The sequence below is a fragment of the Drosophila miranda genome, chromosome 4, assembly GCF_003369915.1.
Source record: "Drosophila miranda strain MSH22 chromosome 4, D.miranda_PacBio2.1, whole genome shotgun sequence".
Taxonomy (NCBI): domain Eukaryota; kingdom Metazoa; phylum Arthropoda; class Insecta; order Diptera; family Drosophilidae; genus Drosophila; species Drosophila miranda.
In genome coordinates, this window is record NC_046677.1 from 16,398,298 (window position 1) to 16,413,785 (window position 15,488).

The 15,488-nt window shown below is 44.3% G+C and overlaps 4 protein-coding genes across 10 annotated transcripts; 1 reads left to right on the forward strand and 3 right to left on the reverse strand.

The window, feature by feature from the left end:
- Positions 1-347: 347 nt before the first annotated feature.
- On the reverse strand, positions 348-2,202 carry LOC108162574 (beta-1,3-galactosyltransferase 1-like). Of its 3 annotated transcripts, XM_017297380.2 has the most exons (4): positions 2,051-2,202; positions 1,935-2,000; positions 1,647-1,864; positions 1,485-1,576 (listed from the first exon to the last, which is right to left on the reverse strand). In XM_017297380.2, exons 1-4 carry the CDS (start codon positions 2,181-2,183, stop codon positions 1,568-1,570), a joined length of 426 nt encoding a protein of 141 aa, XP_017152869.1. In that variant the 5' UTR covers positions 2,184-2,202; the 3' UTR covers positions 1,485-1,567. The 3 variants fall into 3 exon arrangements, with proteins under 3 accessions (XP_017152867.1, XP_017152868.1, XP_017152869.1); XM_017297378.2 differs by having other exon boundaries at positions 348-1,864; XM_017297379.2 differs by lacking the exons at positions 1,935-2,000; positions 2,051-2,202 and having other exon boundaries at positions 348-1,576; positions 1,647-1,733.
- On the reverse strand, positions 2,051-4,699 carry LOC108162575 (beta-1,3-galactosyltransferase 1-like). Of its 2 annotated transcripts, none has more exons than XM_033392651.1 (4): positions 4,506-4,699; positions 4,386-4,451; positions 3,228-4,262; positions 2,051-2,291 (listed from the first exon to the last, which is right to left on the reverse strand). In XM_033392651.1, exons 1-4 carry the CDS (start codon positions 4,672-4,674, stop codon positions 2,266-2,268), a joined length of 1,296 nt encoding a protein of 431 aa, XP_033248542.1. In that variant the 5' UTR covers positions 4,675-4,699; the 3' UTR covers positions 2,051-2,265. The 2 variants fall into 2 exon arrangements, with proteins under 2 accessions (XP_033248542.1, XP_033248541.1); XM_033392650.1 differs by having other exon boundaries at positions 2,051-2,303.
- LOC108163203 (protein MON2 homolog) lies at positions 4,527-14,058 on the forward strand. Of its 4 annotated transcripts, none has more exons than XM_033392645.1 (14): positions 4,527-4,609; positions 7,591-7,722; positions 7,780-8,337; positions 8,401-8,987; positions 9,045-9,475; positions 9,535-10,244; positions 10,306-10,644; positions 10,717-11,388; positions 11,463-11,525; positions 11,620-11,816; positions 11,880-12,042; positions 12,104-13,029; positions 13,100-13,182; positions 13,252-14,058. In XM_033392645.1, exons 1-14 carry the CDS (start codon positions 4,604-4,606, stop codon positions 13,440-13,442), a joined length of 5,058 nt encoding a protein of 1,685 aa, XP_033248536.1. In that variant the 5' UTR covers positions 4,527-4,603; the 3' UTR covers positions 13,443-14,058. The 4 variants fall into 4 exon arrangements, with proteins under 4 accessions (XP_033248536.1, XP_033248534.1, XP_033248533.1 ...); XM_033392643.1 differs by lacking the exon at positions 4,527-4,609 and adding an exon at positions 6,986-7,069; XM_033392642.1 differs by lacking the exon at positions 4,527-4,609 and adding an exon at positions 7,019-7,332.
- Positions 4,877-6,483, reverse strand: LOC117185847. Its single transcript, XM_017297384.2, has 3 exons — positions 6,227-6,483; positions 5,174-6,155; positions 4,877-5,117 (listed from the first exon to the last, which is right to left on the reverse strand). The coding sequence occupies exons 1-2, from the start codon at positions 6,264-6,266 to the stop codon at positions 5,221-5,223; spliced, it is 975 nt and encodes a 324-aa protein (XP_017152873.2). The 5' UTR covers positions 6,267-6,483; the 3' UTR covers positions 4,877-5,117; positions 5,174-5,220.
- Positions 14,059-15,488: the final 1,430 nt, after the last annotated feature.

The window sequence follows — 15,488 nt, forward strand, 5'->3', positions numbered from 1 at the left end:
TACATAATGGAAGGAAAAGGAGGGTATGGACAGCAGGCAAAAAGGCACAAAAAATGTAATGCTTGCTAGGTAAAATCCACCCCTTCGCCTAATATACTTTGAAGATTCAAAAGTACGACTCATTTTTTCGTTGCAGGAGAGAGCAACCAGCTCGCAACCAATCCACTAGTTCGCTTAGATACAGTGTGGCTGACCCTCAGAAATATACCGTCTAATTTCCAAATATACCGTAAATATACCCATGAAAAAACGAACTTTACTTAAACAGGATAACAGCTTGAGTTAAGTCACGGAAAATAATACTAATAATAATACTTCTTGTAGATCGCTCCTATCCGATACATACATAAATTTTTTTATGAATTTTATTGACTCCTTTCTATTGAATTGCTTATAAAATAAGAATTCAATTAAACATTAAAGGTTAAAAATACATTCAATTTTGTACACGGTGTAGCTATCGTATTTGCTATATATACCAACTACATATTAATGGAGTATGGCCTATAAATTATATTAAAATTCTGTTTTCCAATATCCATTTAATAATGAATAATGCGGTTACAAATGCATGGGTTGGTGGCGAAATTTTTGTAATGTTCCCAGCACTTAAGATATACCTAAGTGCGTATACGTACATACAATTTAGCTAAATTTTAATCTTTTCACATATATTTATGGATTATGTCAGCATATTTGCCAATTTTACCAATTTTTGGATTAATCCATTTGTCGAAACTTACAGGAGTTCACTTTGGCTGTTGTACAGCGCCGCAGTATATTCGCCAAACTGTTTTACACTTGATAGTAGGGTCCAGCAACTTCCTCCAAAGATAGAATTGTTCGTGTGCCTCGATGTTATGCACACTTATCACGTTGCGGATGTAGCACGGGTTGAGAGAGGTGCGAACGTTGCGAAAATCATCAGACTGCATCCTCTCAATCTTCAAGTTCTCGGCCACAATGCCTGTCGTGAAAACATCCTCCAGTGGAATGTAATTTGTTCTTAGCGATTGCACGTATAGCTCATGGATAATATCTCCAGTGAGGAGATAGGCGGGTCCGGTGGTATACGTTGTGTACTCTATGGCCCCATTTTGTTGCTCCTTCGACTCGCTATGTCTTTCGGGCATCCGCTTATCCACCAAGCGACCATAGATCGTACGATTATCCTTTTGCCTGCCTATGAAATCGAGCAGTTTAGGAACATTGATGAACATGTCATCATCTGTCTTAAGGATGAATTTCACATTGGGACAGTGTGTATCTGCCCATTCAAGCATCGAGATCGTCTTCAGAGTAAGATTGAAGTACGAGTCTATGAAGTTTCCACGAATCATATCGCCATATATATAATTCTCCTTGTTGAGAGCCTCGTTCAGGGTCGCATTCGTGGTGCGTCCAAGGACAAAGGCAATGCCGACATCTCGCCTGCTTCCGTAGTGAATCCAGGTCTGCCTGATGGACATTCTCGCCATAAAATGGGTCTGTGCTGAGGTGATTAGAATGAGCAGCCTTAGAGATAACCCCCTGTGCATACATATCCTCTGTATATCAATCTCTTCGTTTAGGTGGCCTGGTTCATACAGTTTCATTGTAAGTACTGGATGATCAAGTAATAAGGGGGCAGCACTTGATGTTTGTACCTTAATCGGGCTCACAATGGGTACGGGTTTGTGACGCTTTTTTCGAGGGTGTGCCATCTTCCTGGATTTACTTCTGTTTTTAATAAATTGGCTCGGTTTTATTGTCTTGATATCTTCGTTTTCAGCCGTCTTTAGAAGTTGATTGGAATCAGCCGAAAAGGCTTGAATACTGCTAAGTACTAAACTGAGATGTTTCTTCTCCAGTCTATTGCTTCTTTCTGTGGAAAGAGATTAAACAGATAAGCAGAGCTCAGGTGGAGAAATAATTATAAATAATTACACACTTACCAGTGAGTGGATAATTTCCGATGTTGCTGCCATGATTTTCGCTGGGTCTCCTGCTGGAGATTTTGTCTGAAAATCAAGGATTAGATAATAATAAGAAGTCGCTTGAAAAAACTCACTAAAACCATTTTTCTCGATTTTATGGCTCATCGGAAACCCTCCAATGGAAGGCACATGTTTGCTTTCCTTCGAGAAAGAAGCGTCGATTAAGTTTATAATAATGACAGCACCTAAAACCATAAACAACCGCATCCTTTTGGTGTTTTTGGTTCTTACTAAACGTACTGGACATCAAAATTCTTCTCTTGCATTCCGTGTTTTCTTTAGTGTTTCGTCACTGAAGAATAGAATGTGGTTCAGCTGCAATGAGAACTAAAATTTAGATAAAATATCCCGATGATACCAAACAAATGAGAATTTCAATACATTAAGCAGTCGAAACATTTTTGTCAAAGCACACGTGCCTCGACCTTAAGATACTGGTGCGAGTACTCTTAAAGAAAGAAATATATACTTAATTATAAGGAAACACTATTACTTCATCAAGTTTACACAACCAACAAATATCTGTTAATACACTTAAATAATTCCATAGTCGATGACCCTGGCAGCTAGCATTCTAGCAGGTTTGGAAATAATCTTGATTTAATGTGATATTAGTGTCTGGTCAGAAAATCTATTCACTCTAACTTTTGGTCTCTGAGATCTTGTCGTCAATTGAGCTACTAAGACACAGCTATTGATTCTAATTTAGAATATGTAAACATAATGGCATCAGAAACTCTTTCTTCAGGCAGCAACAAACTTTTACCCATTCGTTGGAGTTGGTCAGGGCCTGTCAATAGCCCGTTAACAACCATAAGGAGAATATCTGAACGTGTATGCCAATGGTCTGCGAGCTTCTTATAAATGGGCATTTCTAGCGACTAGTAGACCAGAGGTGGCAGTTATAGAGGACACACTGGATATTACTGGACATGCAAGCAGGCTGGGTGCCTCCTTTAATAATTTCTGCCGTAGTTGTAGTTTCAGTTTTTCAACATGTAGCTAAAAGTATGTTTAAAATTCTATTACATCAGTTCTGTGTTCGAGTTCAGTTGATTATATGGACAAAATTTATAAAACAAATATTGGTCATTTCATTTGTACATGAGTTATTTTTCTTTTTACATAAATATTCTCAGCACTGAAGGTACACTTCGCACACAATATAGCTATATTTCTCTTTCGGTCTTTAGCTCAATGCGTATCTTTTACATAGATTTAGTCCTTAAGCATTGCACAAAAACTATTTACACTTTATAGTCGAGTCCAGAAGGTCCCTCCAAAGATGGTATTGTTCGCTTGGCTTGATCATGTGCACGCTGATCACGTTTCGTATTTTGCATGGACTGAGCGCGATTCGGCTGTTACGAAATGCGTTGGCCGCCACTCTCTTAATCTTCAAGGTCCTGGCCACAATTCCCGTGATGAAGACATCTTCCAGATGCATATAAAACGTGTTGAGCGATTCCACGTATAGCTCATGGACAATGTCTCCAGTGAGGAGGTAGGCGGGTCCGGTGGTAAACGGTGGGTACTGCAAGCCGGTATATAATTTATGTGAAACATAATACTTTGACCTTCCAGCTCTGACGGGTTTCCAGTTCTTGGCCAATCGTCCGTAGATAGATCGCTCGCTCTTGTACCGAGCGTCTATGAAACCAAGCAGTTTAGGAACATTGATGAACATATCGTCATCTGTCTTAAGGATGAATTTCACACTGGGGCAGTGTGTATCTGCCCATTCAAGCATCGAGATCGTCTTTAGAGTGAGATTGAAGTACGAGTCTATGAAGTTTCCACGAATCATATCGCCATAAATATAGTTCTCCTTGTTGAGAGACTCGTTCAGGGCCACATTGGTGGTACGGCCAAGGACAAAGGCCATGCCGACATCTCGCCTGCTTCCGTAGTGCATCCAGGTCTGCCTGATGGACATTCTCGCGCTAAAATGGGACTGTGCTGAGGTGATCAGAATGAGCAGCCTTAAAAATACTCCCCTGTGCATACATATCCTCTTTATATCAATCTCTTCGTTTAAGTGGCCAGGTTCATAAAGTTTCATTGTAAGCACAGGAGTAAGTACAGGTAATGCGGGGGAACCACTTGATGTTTTTTCGCTGCAACTGCCACTGCCAGTAATGCTGCTTACAATGGGTTGGATTTGCATTATTGTCTTGTTATCCGCGATCTCTGGGTGTTCGTTTGAATAAGCCGAAAAGGATGGAAATGCTTCAATATTGCTATGCAGTAAACTAACTGCTCTCCTTTCCGGTTTTTTGCTCCTGCCTGTAGAACGATATTATACAGATTTGTGGGTTTCAGGTCAAGAAAGAATTATATTCTTATCAATCCAATCCGTTCTGGAATGGTTGACAAGACTTCTCAGAAATAACTGTCATTTTTACATACCAGTGTGCTGACTATTTCCGATGGTACTGCCTTGATTTTTGCTGCTGTTCCTGCTGTTGATTTTGCCTAAAAATTATATATTTATATCATCATAATAGGAAGTCGCCTAACAACACTCACTAGCAACATTTTGCTCGATTCTATGGCGCATCGGAAACCCTCCAACGGAATGCACATGTCTCTTGGGCAGGATCTCTTTCATCGATAAGGAGGCGTATATGAAGGTAATGATAATGGCGGCATTTAAGGCCATAAAGAACCTCATCCTTTTGCTGTTTAAATTACCCATGGTGCGGGTTCTGGTCCTCTAAACTCTGCTCTTGTATTCCGGTCTAAGCGAGGATACTGGTGTTCTCAATTTTAGTGCGGTTCAGCTGTAATGAGAAAATAAATTTAGAAAAGAATGATTTTTGGATTTGTCACTTACCTCCCAGAGTGTCAGAAGTCCCAAAAGTCAAGTTCCTGGGGCTGGTGATGTTTGTGAGTAATAATATGTACTTCTTGTCGATCAGAAGGCGGCACTCTATTTTTTATTTAATTTTGTACCCACACCTGAAACTTTAAAAAGCAATGCATCCCTTGCCTTGCACAATAAATATTTGAAATTATTCCAATTTTCGCTAGCTTCAACTGTCAACCGATTTGATCAACTGACAGTTTCTGGCATCGCACGTCGCACGTAGTCGCTTAATGTTTCTCCTGTAATTTTGGCGAATCGTCCGTGTTGCTCGACTATTAGATACAATATTAGCCTAGTAAAAAGTAGACTGATACCGTAAAAAGCTTACCCTGTAGTTCCTTCTCCGACTCCTACATGCCGAAGAATCGGTATTCTTCAAAAAGTTTCATCGCCTTCTTCCCGCGACGACTCCTCCTTTCGTCGTCGGTATCGAAATCTATTATATAATGATCCAGCAGATTTTCCATTGCCCCGCCAGTCTTCCAATTTCTCGCCAGGAAAGAGCCGCACCACATCTCGCTCCAAGGCGTAGCTCAGCTGAAGCGTCATATTTATTTTCTTTGATATGAAGTAGTCGACTATCATCTTGGACAATTTTGTTCTCTGTGGCCGCGATAGCTTGTTTTTATTAACTCGAGACCGCAGCAATTTGCCATCTTCGCCGCTTTCTTTTAAAATTTCACTAACATTTGTTACTGTCCACACCTTCTCCTCAACGTACTCGGGGGATGGGGGGGAGTAGAATCCTCGGGAGGGGGAAGCTTTTTGCCAGGGACTACGATGTGGTGTTGTTCCGCTTCGCTCACCGGCTTGTTGTAGACAGCTATCGTCGCGGTGTCCATCTTCTGCTAAGGATTCTTCGTCGCTGGTCTGTGTGGGCTGCTGTGGAGGGACAGGCTGGTTCTGCCTTGACGTGAATGAATCCTGCGGTAGCATATCGTCTTCATCATCATCCTCTGTCTTGATGGTGATAATGTCGTAGATAATGCTGTCATCGTTTTCCGGATCCTGGTCACTCTCCTCAATGGTACTAATGTGAGCACTAAGGCACTCATGCATGTGAGCCTCCAACTCGTCGTTGCTCAAATATTTCCGATCGCAGAGATAGCACTCGGCAAAAGTGTAGAGCGGCGAATTGATCTGGTGATCCGTGTACATGTGGAAATGCTTCTCGCGATTGTTGCCCGATCGCCAGCCGCAATGCTCGCAAAGCGCCGGGTCAATGGTCTTCTTGTGTGTGCCGATAAGATGGAGTCTGAAGTCCCGATACGACGTAAGGCGAATTCCGCATTCCAGACACAGCCAGAGACCTGATGGCCAATTAATTTAAATATTCCTTAGTAAATTGGGGGGATTTTGATTAAGACAACATGCTACTCACCGGCGGTATTCTCAGCTTCCTGTGAATAAAGACTATGCATCGTCTTGCCGTCAATCAGATGCTTCTGGACGGCTGCCGATGCGGAGGATGCCGCCTGCGATGGAAGGGACTGCGATGTGGACACCAGTGACAATGCGGCTCGCGGGGTGTTCGCTGTTGCTATTGCTGGAGAACCAAACGTCTTAGGTACTTGACTTGTTTTCTTGATACGGCGACTGCTGTTTTTGCTCCTCAACAACAATAGATAAAAAAACGAACTTAGCCCACTTCAGCCCCCTCTATTTAAATAGTTCAACAACTTCAGGTAAATGGCTGAAAATATTAACGATTTTAAATTCTTCTTCTTTCATCTGAACTTAAACAACGCTAACTTTCGCCTGAACTGCGTTAAAATTATTACATTTTCATTATTTTCGGTGGAAAATTGAAATACCCCTTTGGCTTATAATAGGTTAATCGTTCTCCGTCAAGGATTGGAAACCATATTGCTCAATTTTGATGTTCCGTTGAATATTATTAGCTAGATAGAACATTTAGCCCTGCCCACATAATTGTATCCGACTAATAAATCAGTTTCCTACTTGACTGGCTTAATTTAAATACTTGCCTTTATTAGCTTTTGTCTAAAAAAAAGGTTTAGCTAAAAAGGTCGCCGAGAAAATTTGGATTTATTGGATGTCTATATACCGTTGAATTTTACATGCATTCTACATGAACTGAAGCGGCAAATGAATCAGTAGTTCGTTCAATGCAACCAATAGTTCCACGGCAAATATGACCTCATTTACCAGCACTGTCCACTGTGTACGTCAGCTGTCAAAGCGAATTTTCACGGCTTATTGTGTTTGTTACCTTTCTTTTTATAGTTTTCTAAGGATAAAGTTTGTTCAATAGTCTATGTTTATTTGAATTAATGTACTTAAATGCGGTATGCATGCAGTGCATTGAGTGTCGTTTTGTGCAAGAGCTGAATATACTAACAAATAACAATGTCGTTTGTGGGCGGGGGTGGGGGCCAAGATGTGCACAAGTTTGTGGAGGCGCTGCAGGCCGATTTCAAGACGCTCTCACTTGAAACCAAGAAGAAGTATCCTCAAATAAAAGAGGTAAGTCCTGGTGCTCTGCTGACGTGTGTCGCATTTCATGGTCGGTCGCATTTCCATGGTTCTAATTGCGGCAACTTGCCACATAACTGTGTAACTGTGTGTGGGTGTGTTTTGAGTGAGTGTGTCACCCCATACTTGGGTGGGGGGTGGTCCGTGCACCTGCCTCTGTGCGCTACGCAATTATGAAATTGATAGCAAAAACAAATAAAATTGATTTTGTGACAATTTAACATGGCCATTAATTTACCCCAACCACAGGCATGCGAGGAGGCTATTTCGAAGCTCTGCACTGCTGGCAGCAGCCAGCAAAACTCCGTCTACTACACCGTCAACCAGATACTCTATCCTCTGGTGCAGGGCTGCGAAACCAAGGATTTGAAAATCATCAAGGTGAGCCACTTTCATGTCATCAACTTAACTCATTTCTTATCGTTCTTTTTGCCTCAGTTCTGTTTGGGCATGATGCAACGTCTGATTACCCAGCAGGTGGTCGATCAAAAGGGTGCCCTCTACATAACCAACGCTCTGTGGACCCTCATGGAGAACAACATTGAGGAGGTGAAGGTGCTGCAGACAGTGACCCTTTTGCTGACGACTAACACAGTTGTCCATGGCGATACGCTGGCCAAGGCCTTGGTTCTGTGCTTTCGCCTGCACTACACCAAAAATCCCACAATTGTAAACACGGCAGGGGCCACCATACGTCAGCTAGTGTCGCTTGTGTTTGAACGTGTCTACTTGGAGAAGGATTCAGTGCCTAGCCTGCAGCAGCAACAGCAGCAGCCGAGCAGCTCGAGCAACAGTCCTGTAGAGGCGGACGGCGCCACAGCCGGGCAAGATGTGCAGACCTTTGCCTCTGATGCATTTCTGCTATTCCAGGATCTAGTGCAGCTGGTGAATGCTGAACAGCCCTATTGGCTCGTTGGCATGACCGAAATGACGCGCACCTTTGGCCTAGAACTGCTAGAGGCAGTCCTCACAAACTTTAGTGCGGTGTTCCACGAGGTGGGTCTTAGATATATAGAATATTTATTAAATTTAAGCCATTAATTCTCATTTCCCACATAGAGCAACGACTTCCGTTTGCTGCTCAAAGAGCGCGTCTGTGCTTTGGTCATAAAACTCTTCTCCCCGAATGTCAAACATCGCCAGCTGCCGGCTCCCAATAACGGAACGGCACCAGTGCCTGCGGATAAACCCTATTTTCCCATCAGCATGCGACTGCTGCGTCTGGTGTCCATTCTAATACAGAAATACCATACCATATTGGTGACCGAATGCGAGATCTTCCTGTCGCTGATCATCAAGTTTCTGGATCCAGACAAACCAGCCTGGCAGCGGGCCCTGGCTGTGGAGGTCATACACAAGCTGGTCACACGCTCCTCGCTGATTGCCTTCTTCTGCAAGTCGTACGACCTGAAGAACCATGCCACAAACATTGTCCATGACATGATTGCGGCCATGGGTAGCTTTGTGCGATATTCTCTGATAAATGCCTCCGTCATGCTGAACGGCCAACAGAATGGAGGAGCTCTGGCTCAGCCCACCAATGCGCTGTCCACCCTATCTGGGAATAATCAATGCGGATTCTCTTTCCGCGGTGCCTATCTCCCACTGGTCGCCACATATGCCCCTGGTGTTTCCAAGGCTGTATAGTAAGTAGATGATTATTTATGAAAACTGCCTTTTCATATGGATATTCTCTTTTGCAGCCTGGAAATGCTGGATAAGCTGGATGCTCCGAATATACCAGACAGCTATGGCATCTCTGTGGGACACGCCATACTCCTAGACATGACCCGTTCCATTGGCGGGGTAATACAGCGCACACCAGAGCTCCATCCCACCCATAATACGGCTGTCATAACGGAGGAGGAGCACCAGCCGCTGTGCCTGCAGCTGGTAAATTCTAGCTGGTCGGGTCTGCTCAGCGCGTTCATTCCATTGGTGGAAACATCGATGGACGAGGCCACCACCGAGAACATACTGAAGGCCATGCAGAACTATGCGGCTTTGTGTGGCATGCTGGAGCAGCTGCAGCCCCGCGATGCCTTCATTATGGCCATGTGTCGGGCCTCGTTTCCGCCGCACTATGCCATGTCCATATTTGCCAATGCCACGCAAACAGACGGCGATGTGAGATGTAAGTGGGACGAATCTGTAATATGTTCCATGATTAAAACCTTTATTCTGTATTCGCAGGTCACACACGGAGTGGCAGCCAGGATCTGAGCAGTCAGTTCATCAACAGCTGTACGCCCGACGACTTTCGGCCTCAGATTGTGGCCGTGGGCACGCCCCTGCCATCGGCCTCGCTGCCACACAGCGTTATGCAGGCGCCCGTAATGCTAACCAACAAGAATCTGCAGTGTATGCGTGCCATACTCTTTCTGGCGCACAACAATGGCGGGATACTGGGCACATCCTGGCATATGGTGTTGCAAACGCTACAGCATCTAGTGTGGATACTGGGCCTGAAACCCTCAACGGGTGGCAGTCTCCAGGCCATGCCAAAGCCAGCCGTTGAGGCGAATGTGGGCATTCAAACGGCCGTGATGGCGGATCTCCCAGTGCTGTCACAAATGCTGAGCCAATTGTTTGAGTCCAGCCAATATCTGGACGATGTGGCGCTGCATCATCTAATTGATGCTTTGTGCAAGCTCTCACACGAGGCCATGGAACTGGCCTACGCCAATCGAGAGCCATCGCTCTTTGCGGTGGCCAAGCTACTGGAAACGGGCCTCGTGAACATGCCCAGAATTCATGTGCTGTGGCGTCCGCTAACCAATCATTTGCTGGAGGTATGCCAGCATCGGCATATACGCATGCGGGAGTGGGGTGTGGAGGCCATCACTTATCTCGTGAAGTCTGCTCTACAATTCAAGCACAAAACGCCGCTCAAGGAGAACATGGTTTGGAACAACAAATAAATATATAAATTATAAATTAATTAATGTCTCCTCTCTTTTGTAGGAACTGCAAACCATGCTGCTGAGTCCTCTCTCTGAGCTGTCCACTGTTCTGCATGCGGATGTGAGGCAACGCCAGCTGGATTGTGTCCTCCAGATACTAAACACGGCCGGGGAGATACTCTCCTTTGGCTGGCCGGCCATTATTGAGATAATTGGGGCTGTGAATGAACATCATGGCGAGCCATTAATACGCACCGCCTTCCAATGCCTGCAGCTGGTCATCACCGACTTCTTGACGGTCATGCCCTGGCGTTGTCTGCCCCTCTGCATCAGCACGGCTGCTAAGTTTGGTTCCCAAACCCAGGAACTTAACATCTCGCTAACGGCGATTGGTCTGATGGTCTCTGATTGGAAAAACTTAAATATATTTAAATTGATTTTGTAATTGATCGAATTTTAATCTTTTTTGCAGTGGAACATTTCGGATTTCTTTAATCAAAATCAGGACAAACTGATGTCCACACAGCTGCAGGATGTGGCCATATTGCCAGAGTTTCCGGGCACCGTGAAGATGCCACAATTCGACAAGCTCTGGATGTGTCTGTATGCCAAATTGGGAGAGCTGTGCGTAGATCTGCGTCCGGCTGTCCGTAAATCGGCCGGCCAGACACTCTTCTCCACCATCTCGGCCCACGGCAGCCTGTTGAATCCGCCCACCTGGCAGGCTCTGGTCTGGCAAGTGCTATTCCCCCTGCTCGACAACGTCCGGGCCTTGAGCAGCTCGGCCAGCAATGAGAAGGTGGATGCCAGTGGCAATATTCTCATACATCACTCGAGGAACACCGCTCAGAAGCAATGGGCCGAGACGCAGGTCCTGACGTTGTCGGGGGTCTGTCGGGTGTTCAACACCAAACGAGAGCTCCTCCAAATGCTCGGGGACTTTGAGCGTGCCTGGTCTTTGATCCTGGAGTTCATACAGAATGCAGCGCTGAGCAAGAATGGGGAGGTGTCGCTGGCCGCACTCAAATCACTGCAGGAGATCATGTACCACAATACCACAACAGAGCGAACGGTGGGAGGAGTAGGAGGAGCATCCCTTAAGGATCCACAAACGGCGCAAGAGCAGGACGAGGAGATCTGGACTGTGAGTAGATTAGGGGGATGCTGCGGCTAATTTTTCTTCGTTTCTTATTATTTTGTTTTTGTTCCTATCTTAAGTATTTGAAAAGTATCGAGAAGCAGTTCTCCACTTTCCGTGTCAATCACATGGAGCTCTTTTTTGTAAGATTTTAGTCTCTTGTTTTGCTTTTCTTTCGTTGGCTTGTTATACTTATGTCTGCATCTCCTTTCTGCATTTGTTTCCGTATCTGAGCAGATTGCCTGGAACATTTGGCTCAGCATCGGCATGGAGAGCACCAAAATGTCCACAACGAAGGCACAGCCACAGCCCAGCAGCAATGGGGGTAGCAATGGCAGCCAGGATAGCCAGGAGGACTTTTACATTCCCAGTCAGGCTTTTCTGACGGCCCTCATACAAATCTTTCCCGCCATCTTTCACCACATTCAAGTCAAGTGAGCAAAATCCATTACCATCTGCTGTAGAAATTCTTATTTAACTCGAGTCACTGAATGTAGATTCAGCCCCACGGACTTTGACAAATTCTGCACGGTGCTGACGAATGCGGTGTGCATTCCCGTCCAGACCGATGCTGTCCCCTACGTCATGTCCACTGTGTCCGATACGCTGCTGACGCCCCTGCATGATGGCATACTCGATTGCATGGAGCTGATACAAAAGGTAAACACCAGACTACTTTTGTTTGTGAGAGATCTTTAACCCCCATTCCCTTGCTCCACAGGAAGCCACAAAGCCAGATTCCCACATCAGCCAGCTCATACCCGCCATTTTTCGACAGCTGTTGATCTTCAGCAAGTTCGCCTGTGCCCCGCCCACATTCCAGCAGAATGTGGAGCACAAGTATGCCAAGTCCACGTCGGGTCACTATGCCAACAATGCATCCGTTGAGGTAGTGGGATTGAACTACATACCGTTCGGTGAGAAGTCAATCAGTATTTGTGTGAAGCTGTACCAGACGACGGCCACAGAGGAGTCGGTGGTGCAGGAGCATATCCTGCACGACATTGTCAAGGCTGTGCGCACACCGCTGGCCATGAAGTACAAGTGCCTGTCGTCTAGCACTTGGAAGCTGGCCATCTCGAGTCTCATCAGTGTCCTCCACACGGGCCTGAAAGTGGCCCGGGCCAAGCCTCAGCATTTCGCCAGCCTTTGGGACGACTTGGCCGATACGCTGGATAAGTTTCTGTTCCCCGCCAGCGTGTGCACCATCGAGGATCGCGGTCTGGAGGAGATTGTGCTAGACGAGACCATCGATTGTCATGTGATTGAGTTGCTGCGAGACGAGGTGTTGCCGCATGCCCACGAGATGCCGCATCAGTTTATTATGCAAATTGTGGTGCTGCTCAACAAGGGCTCCATACACTCGGCCTCGGACACGAATATATGCTACGAGTCGGACTGGAAACTGCGCGAGATATTTGCAAAGACCTGCTTTGAGACCTTGCTGCAGTTCTCGCTGTTGGAAGATCATCATGCCACCAACAACAATCGCATTAATGCCAATCTGTTGCCAGCGGGTGCCGCAGGAGCGGTTGGCAAGGACTTTGCCGGACGATTGGCGGTCACCGCCTTGCTGCATCGCTTCCAGGAAGTGCTCAAGCGGTTCAATGATGATGAGCGCCAAAGCGGCAAGTGTCCGTTGCCTAGGTGAGAGTGATACCCTGCCCACACTTTTATTTTTGTTTCATTGTAAATTTATTTTATTTTTTTCGTTTAGATTCCGGCTGTCGGAGATATCGTTTGTGCTCAAAGCCATTGCCACGCTGGTGGTGTCCATGAAGAAAGCCCCAGCCTCAAAGGGTATGCCAAAAGTTGAAGCTGTTGAGCATTCCAATCTTTAATTAACCATTTATCCTCCCCCGCACGCAGTAAACAAGCCGGCATGGGATCAATTGATTGGACTGTATCCGTATCTGGTGGATTGCACCACTACCACATCGCCGGAGGTGTCACGATCACTGCGCGAGGCCCTGCTGCAGTACACAGATCTACTGCAGGCGCCGCGCCTTTGCGGAGCCACCACAAACGACAATTCTATACAATCGAATGGACAAGAGTGAAAGTATGCCTAGACACAGATAGATAGATAGAGATACCTAGATAACCGGAACCAGGAGAAGCTCTGCGATGTTTTGTTTTAGTTTTTAAGTGCGAAGCGTTTGAATATATATATATTTATTTTGTGCATAATTTATAAATGTTAAACCTAACCCTCCCCCGCATAGATGTACTTCTTCTAATCATCTATGTTCAATACTTACATACCTTTACCTTTACATATTACGAGTATATATATATACCTATATATTTGTAAAAGTATTTTGTAGTTGAGCTATGAACTATGTATGTATGTACCTCCTCCTACTTGGTGATGATGGGACGGAGGGCAATTAACCGAGATAAAGAACCCTTTAAAGGCGGCTTGGCAAAGGGCAGAAAAACAGCAGATTCCTTTAGTACCTTTTCGAGACGCAAAGACAAAGAACTATACCTAGCTATAGCAATCTACATACAATATTATACACACACACACACAACTATGATCTATTTGTGTAGCGCATTTTAAAGTACAGACTTGCGTGTTATCTGAATCAAATATTAACCATTTAATCATGATGCAACCAAGTAAACTTTGTAGTGACGTTTTTAAATAAAGCAAAAATTATTACCAACCGATAAGGCTCCGTTTATTTATGACGTCAGGTACCCTCACTATCGCGGCTTATTGGCCTACGAACACACGGTTCCATGTTGTGCTATCCTTATCGCATCCGCAATGGGCTCAATTTTTACCTTGACTCTGGACTCTGCGCATTCTTTGGGGCCTGGCAACAACTCAGCCAGCCGTCTGTCAAATGTGGTAAGAATTAAGAGTTTGCTCACATCTTGGGTGTATTTGTTTAAACCTGAAATATTTGGTTGCTCTACGGCTACCTGAGAAAAGGCTTCACGTAGTTGCACAGCATAAAACCGAAATATTTCTCAACAATCTAGTACCAATCATGCCTGTTAAGATAGTAAGCTTTTTACTAGCTGTTGAGTGTTTAGTTTACAGTTTATTGTTTAATATGTTCCGCAGTATAGCGGCCGGCCAACGATAGCGATATTTTCGAGATATTTACGTATTCTAGACGATGTCAGTCGACGAACCGAGAAATGCCCGAGCCTTGTGCAAGCGAAGTTTAAATTGAGATAAAATGAGAGAGAGATAGAACGAAAGACCGGCTGCATAGGCCTAACCTGAATAGTAAGACAAATCCTTATACCCTTAAAGAGCCGCTGCAATATGTCTGGCCAAAGCCAATATACATTATAGTAAGATGAGTAACGCCCATACATTTCAATGGTACACGATTTTTTCATCGTTGATTTGAAAGTGGCTCCAGGCTCTCTGAAAATGTTGTTGAAAAGCCACACGCCCCTCTCGGCTCTCTAGTATGGGCGTTACTCATCTGTCTTCACTAGTAAACTAAATACCCAGTTAATAGGGAATATATTTTTACTCGATGCTGGGACCATCGTAAAATACATAGAGAATCCCACCGTTGAACCTACCTTTCTATAGACAGGAGTTATCAGCGAAAGAGCAATGATTTAATCTAAATAAAATTTTTATTTTAATTTGTTTCATTTTTTGTTGTTGTTTTCTGCTTTTGTTTTCATTTTAATCGGTATAATAAGTATAATAACATTTTTTGTTGTTGTTCTTGTTTTCATTATTATTATTACTGTTAATGTTAATGTTTTTATAGTTTTCTTTTTTTCTCTGTTTTAATATTAGAATTAGGCAATCGAGTTTAATACTACCTTCGTTTTAAATATTATGCAACGAATTTTGGTTTTGGTTTTTCTTGGTTTTTTTTTTGTTTTTGGTTTTTGTTTTGTTTATGAATTTTTAAATGTATATATTTAATAAACTCATTTCCGTTCTGGCTAGGCAACGTCCTAGGTGTGTGGTTAAGGGCTCTCCCTTAGCCGCACACTTGGGGGGTTGCTCTCTTTGTTTTTTTTTTTTTAATTTTTGTATTTTTACTTTTTATTTGTTTGATGTGCTTTTCAACTCGTTTTTTGTTTTTGGGTTTTCCTTAATGCCGTGGGCGCTTAAT

Bases quoted from the DNA above. Each gene is read 5' to 3' on its own strand.
- LOC108162574 (XM_017297378.2), bottom strand. From the start codon at position 2,183: ATGCGGTTGTTTATGGTTTTAGGTGCTGTCATTATTATAAACTTAATC. The intron at 2,001-2,050 runs GTGAGTTTTTTC...CTTGATTTTCAG, and splicing joins AATCGAGAAAAATGGTTTTA to ACAAAATCTCCAGCAGGAGA. The intron at 1,865-1,934 runs GTAAGTGTGTAA...CTCTTTCCACAG, and splicing joins CGGAAATTATCCACTCACTG to AAAGAAGCAATAGACTGGAG.
- LOC108162575 (XM_033392650.1), bottom strand. From the start codon at position 4,674: ATGGGTAATTTAAACAGCAAAAGGATGAGGTTCTTTATGGCCTTAAAT. The intron at 4,263-4,385 runs GTATGTAAAAAT...ATCGTTCTACAG, and splicing joins CGGAAATAGTCAGCACACTG to GCAGGAGCAAAAAACCGGAA. The intron at 2,304-3,227 runs GTAAATAGTTTT...TCTAAATTTTAG, and splicing joins TCTGGACTCGACTATAAAGT to TTCTCATTGCAGCTGAACCA.
- LOC117185847 (XM_017297384.2), bottom strand. From the start codon at position 6,266: ATGCATAGTCTTTATTCACAGGAAGCTGAGAATACCGCCG. The intron at 6,156-6,226 runs GTGAGTAGCATG...ATTGGCCATCAG, and splicing joins GGAAGCTGAGAATACCGCCG to GTCTCTGGCTGTGTCTGGAA.
- LOC108163203 (XM_033392642.1), top strand. From the start codon at position 7,216: ATGTCGTTTGTGGGCGGGGGTGGGGGCCAAGATGTGCACAAGTTTGTG. The intron at 8,988-9,044 runs GTAAGTAGATGA...TCTCTTTTGCAG, and splicing joins GGTGTTTCCAAGGCTGTATA to CCTGGAAATGCTGGATAAGC. The intron at 11,389-11,462 runs GTGAGTAGATTA...TCCTATCTTAAG, and splicing joins AGGACGAGGAGATCTGGACT to TATTTGAAAAGTATCGAGAA.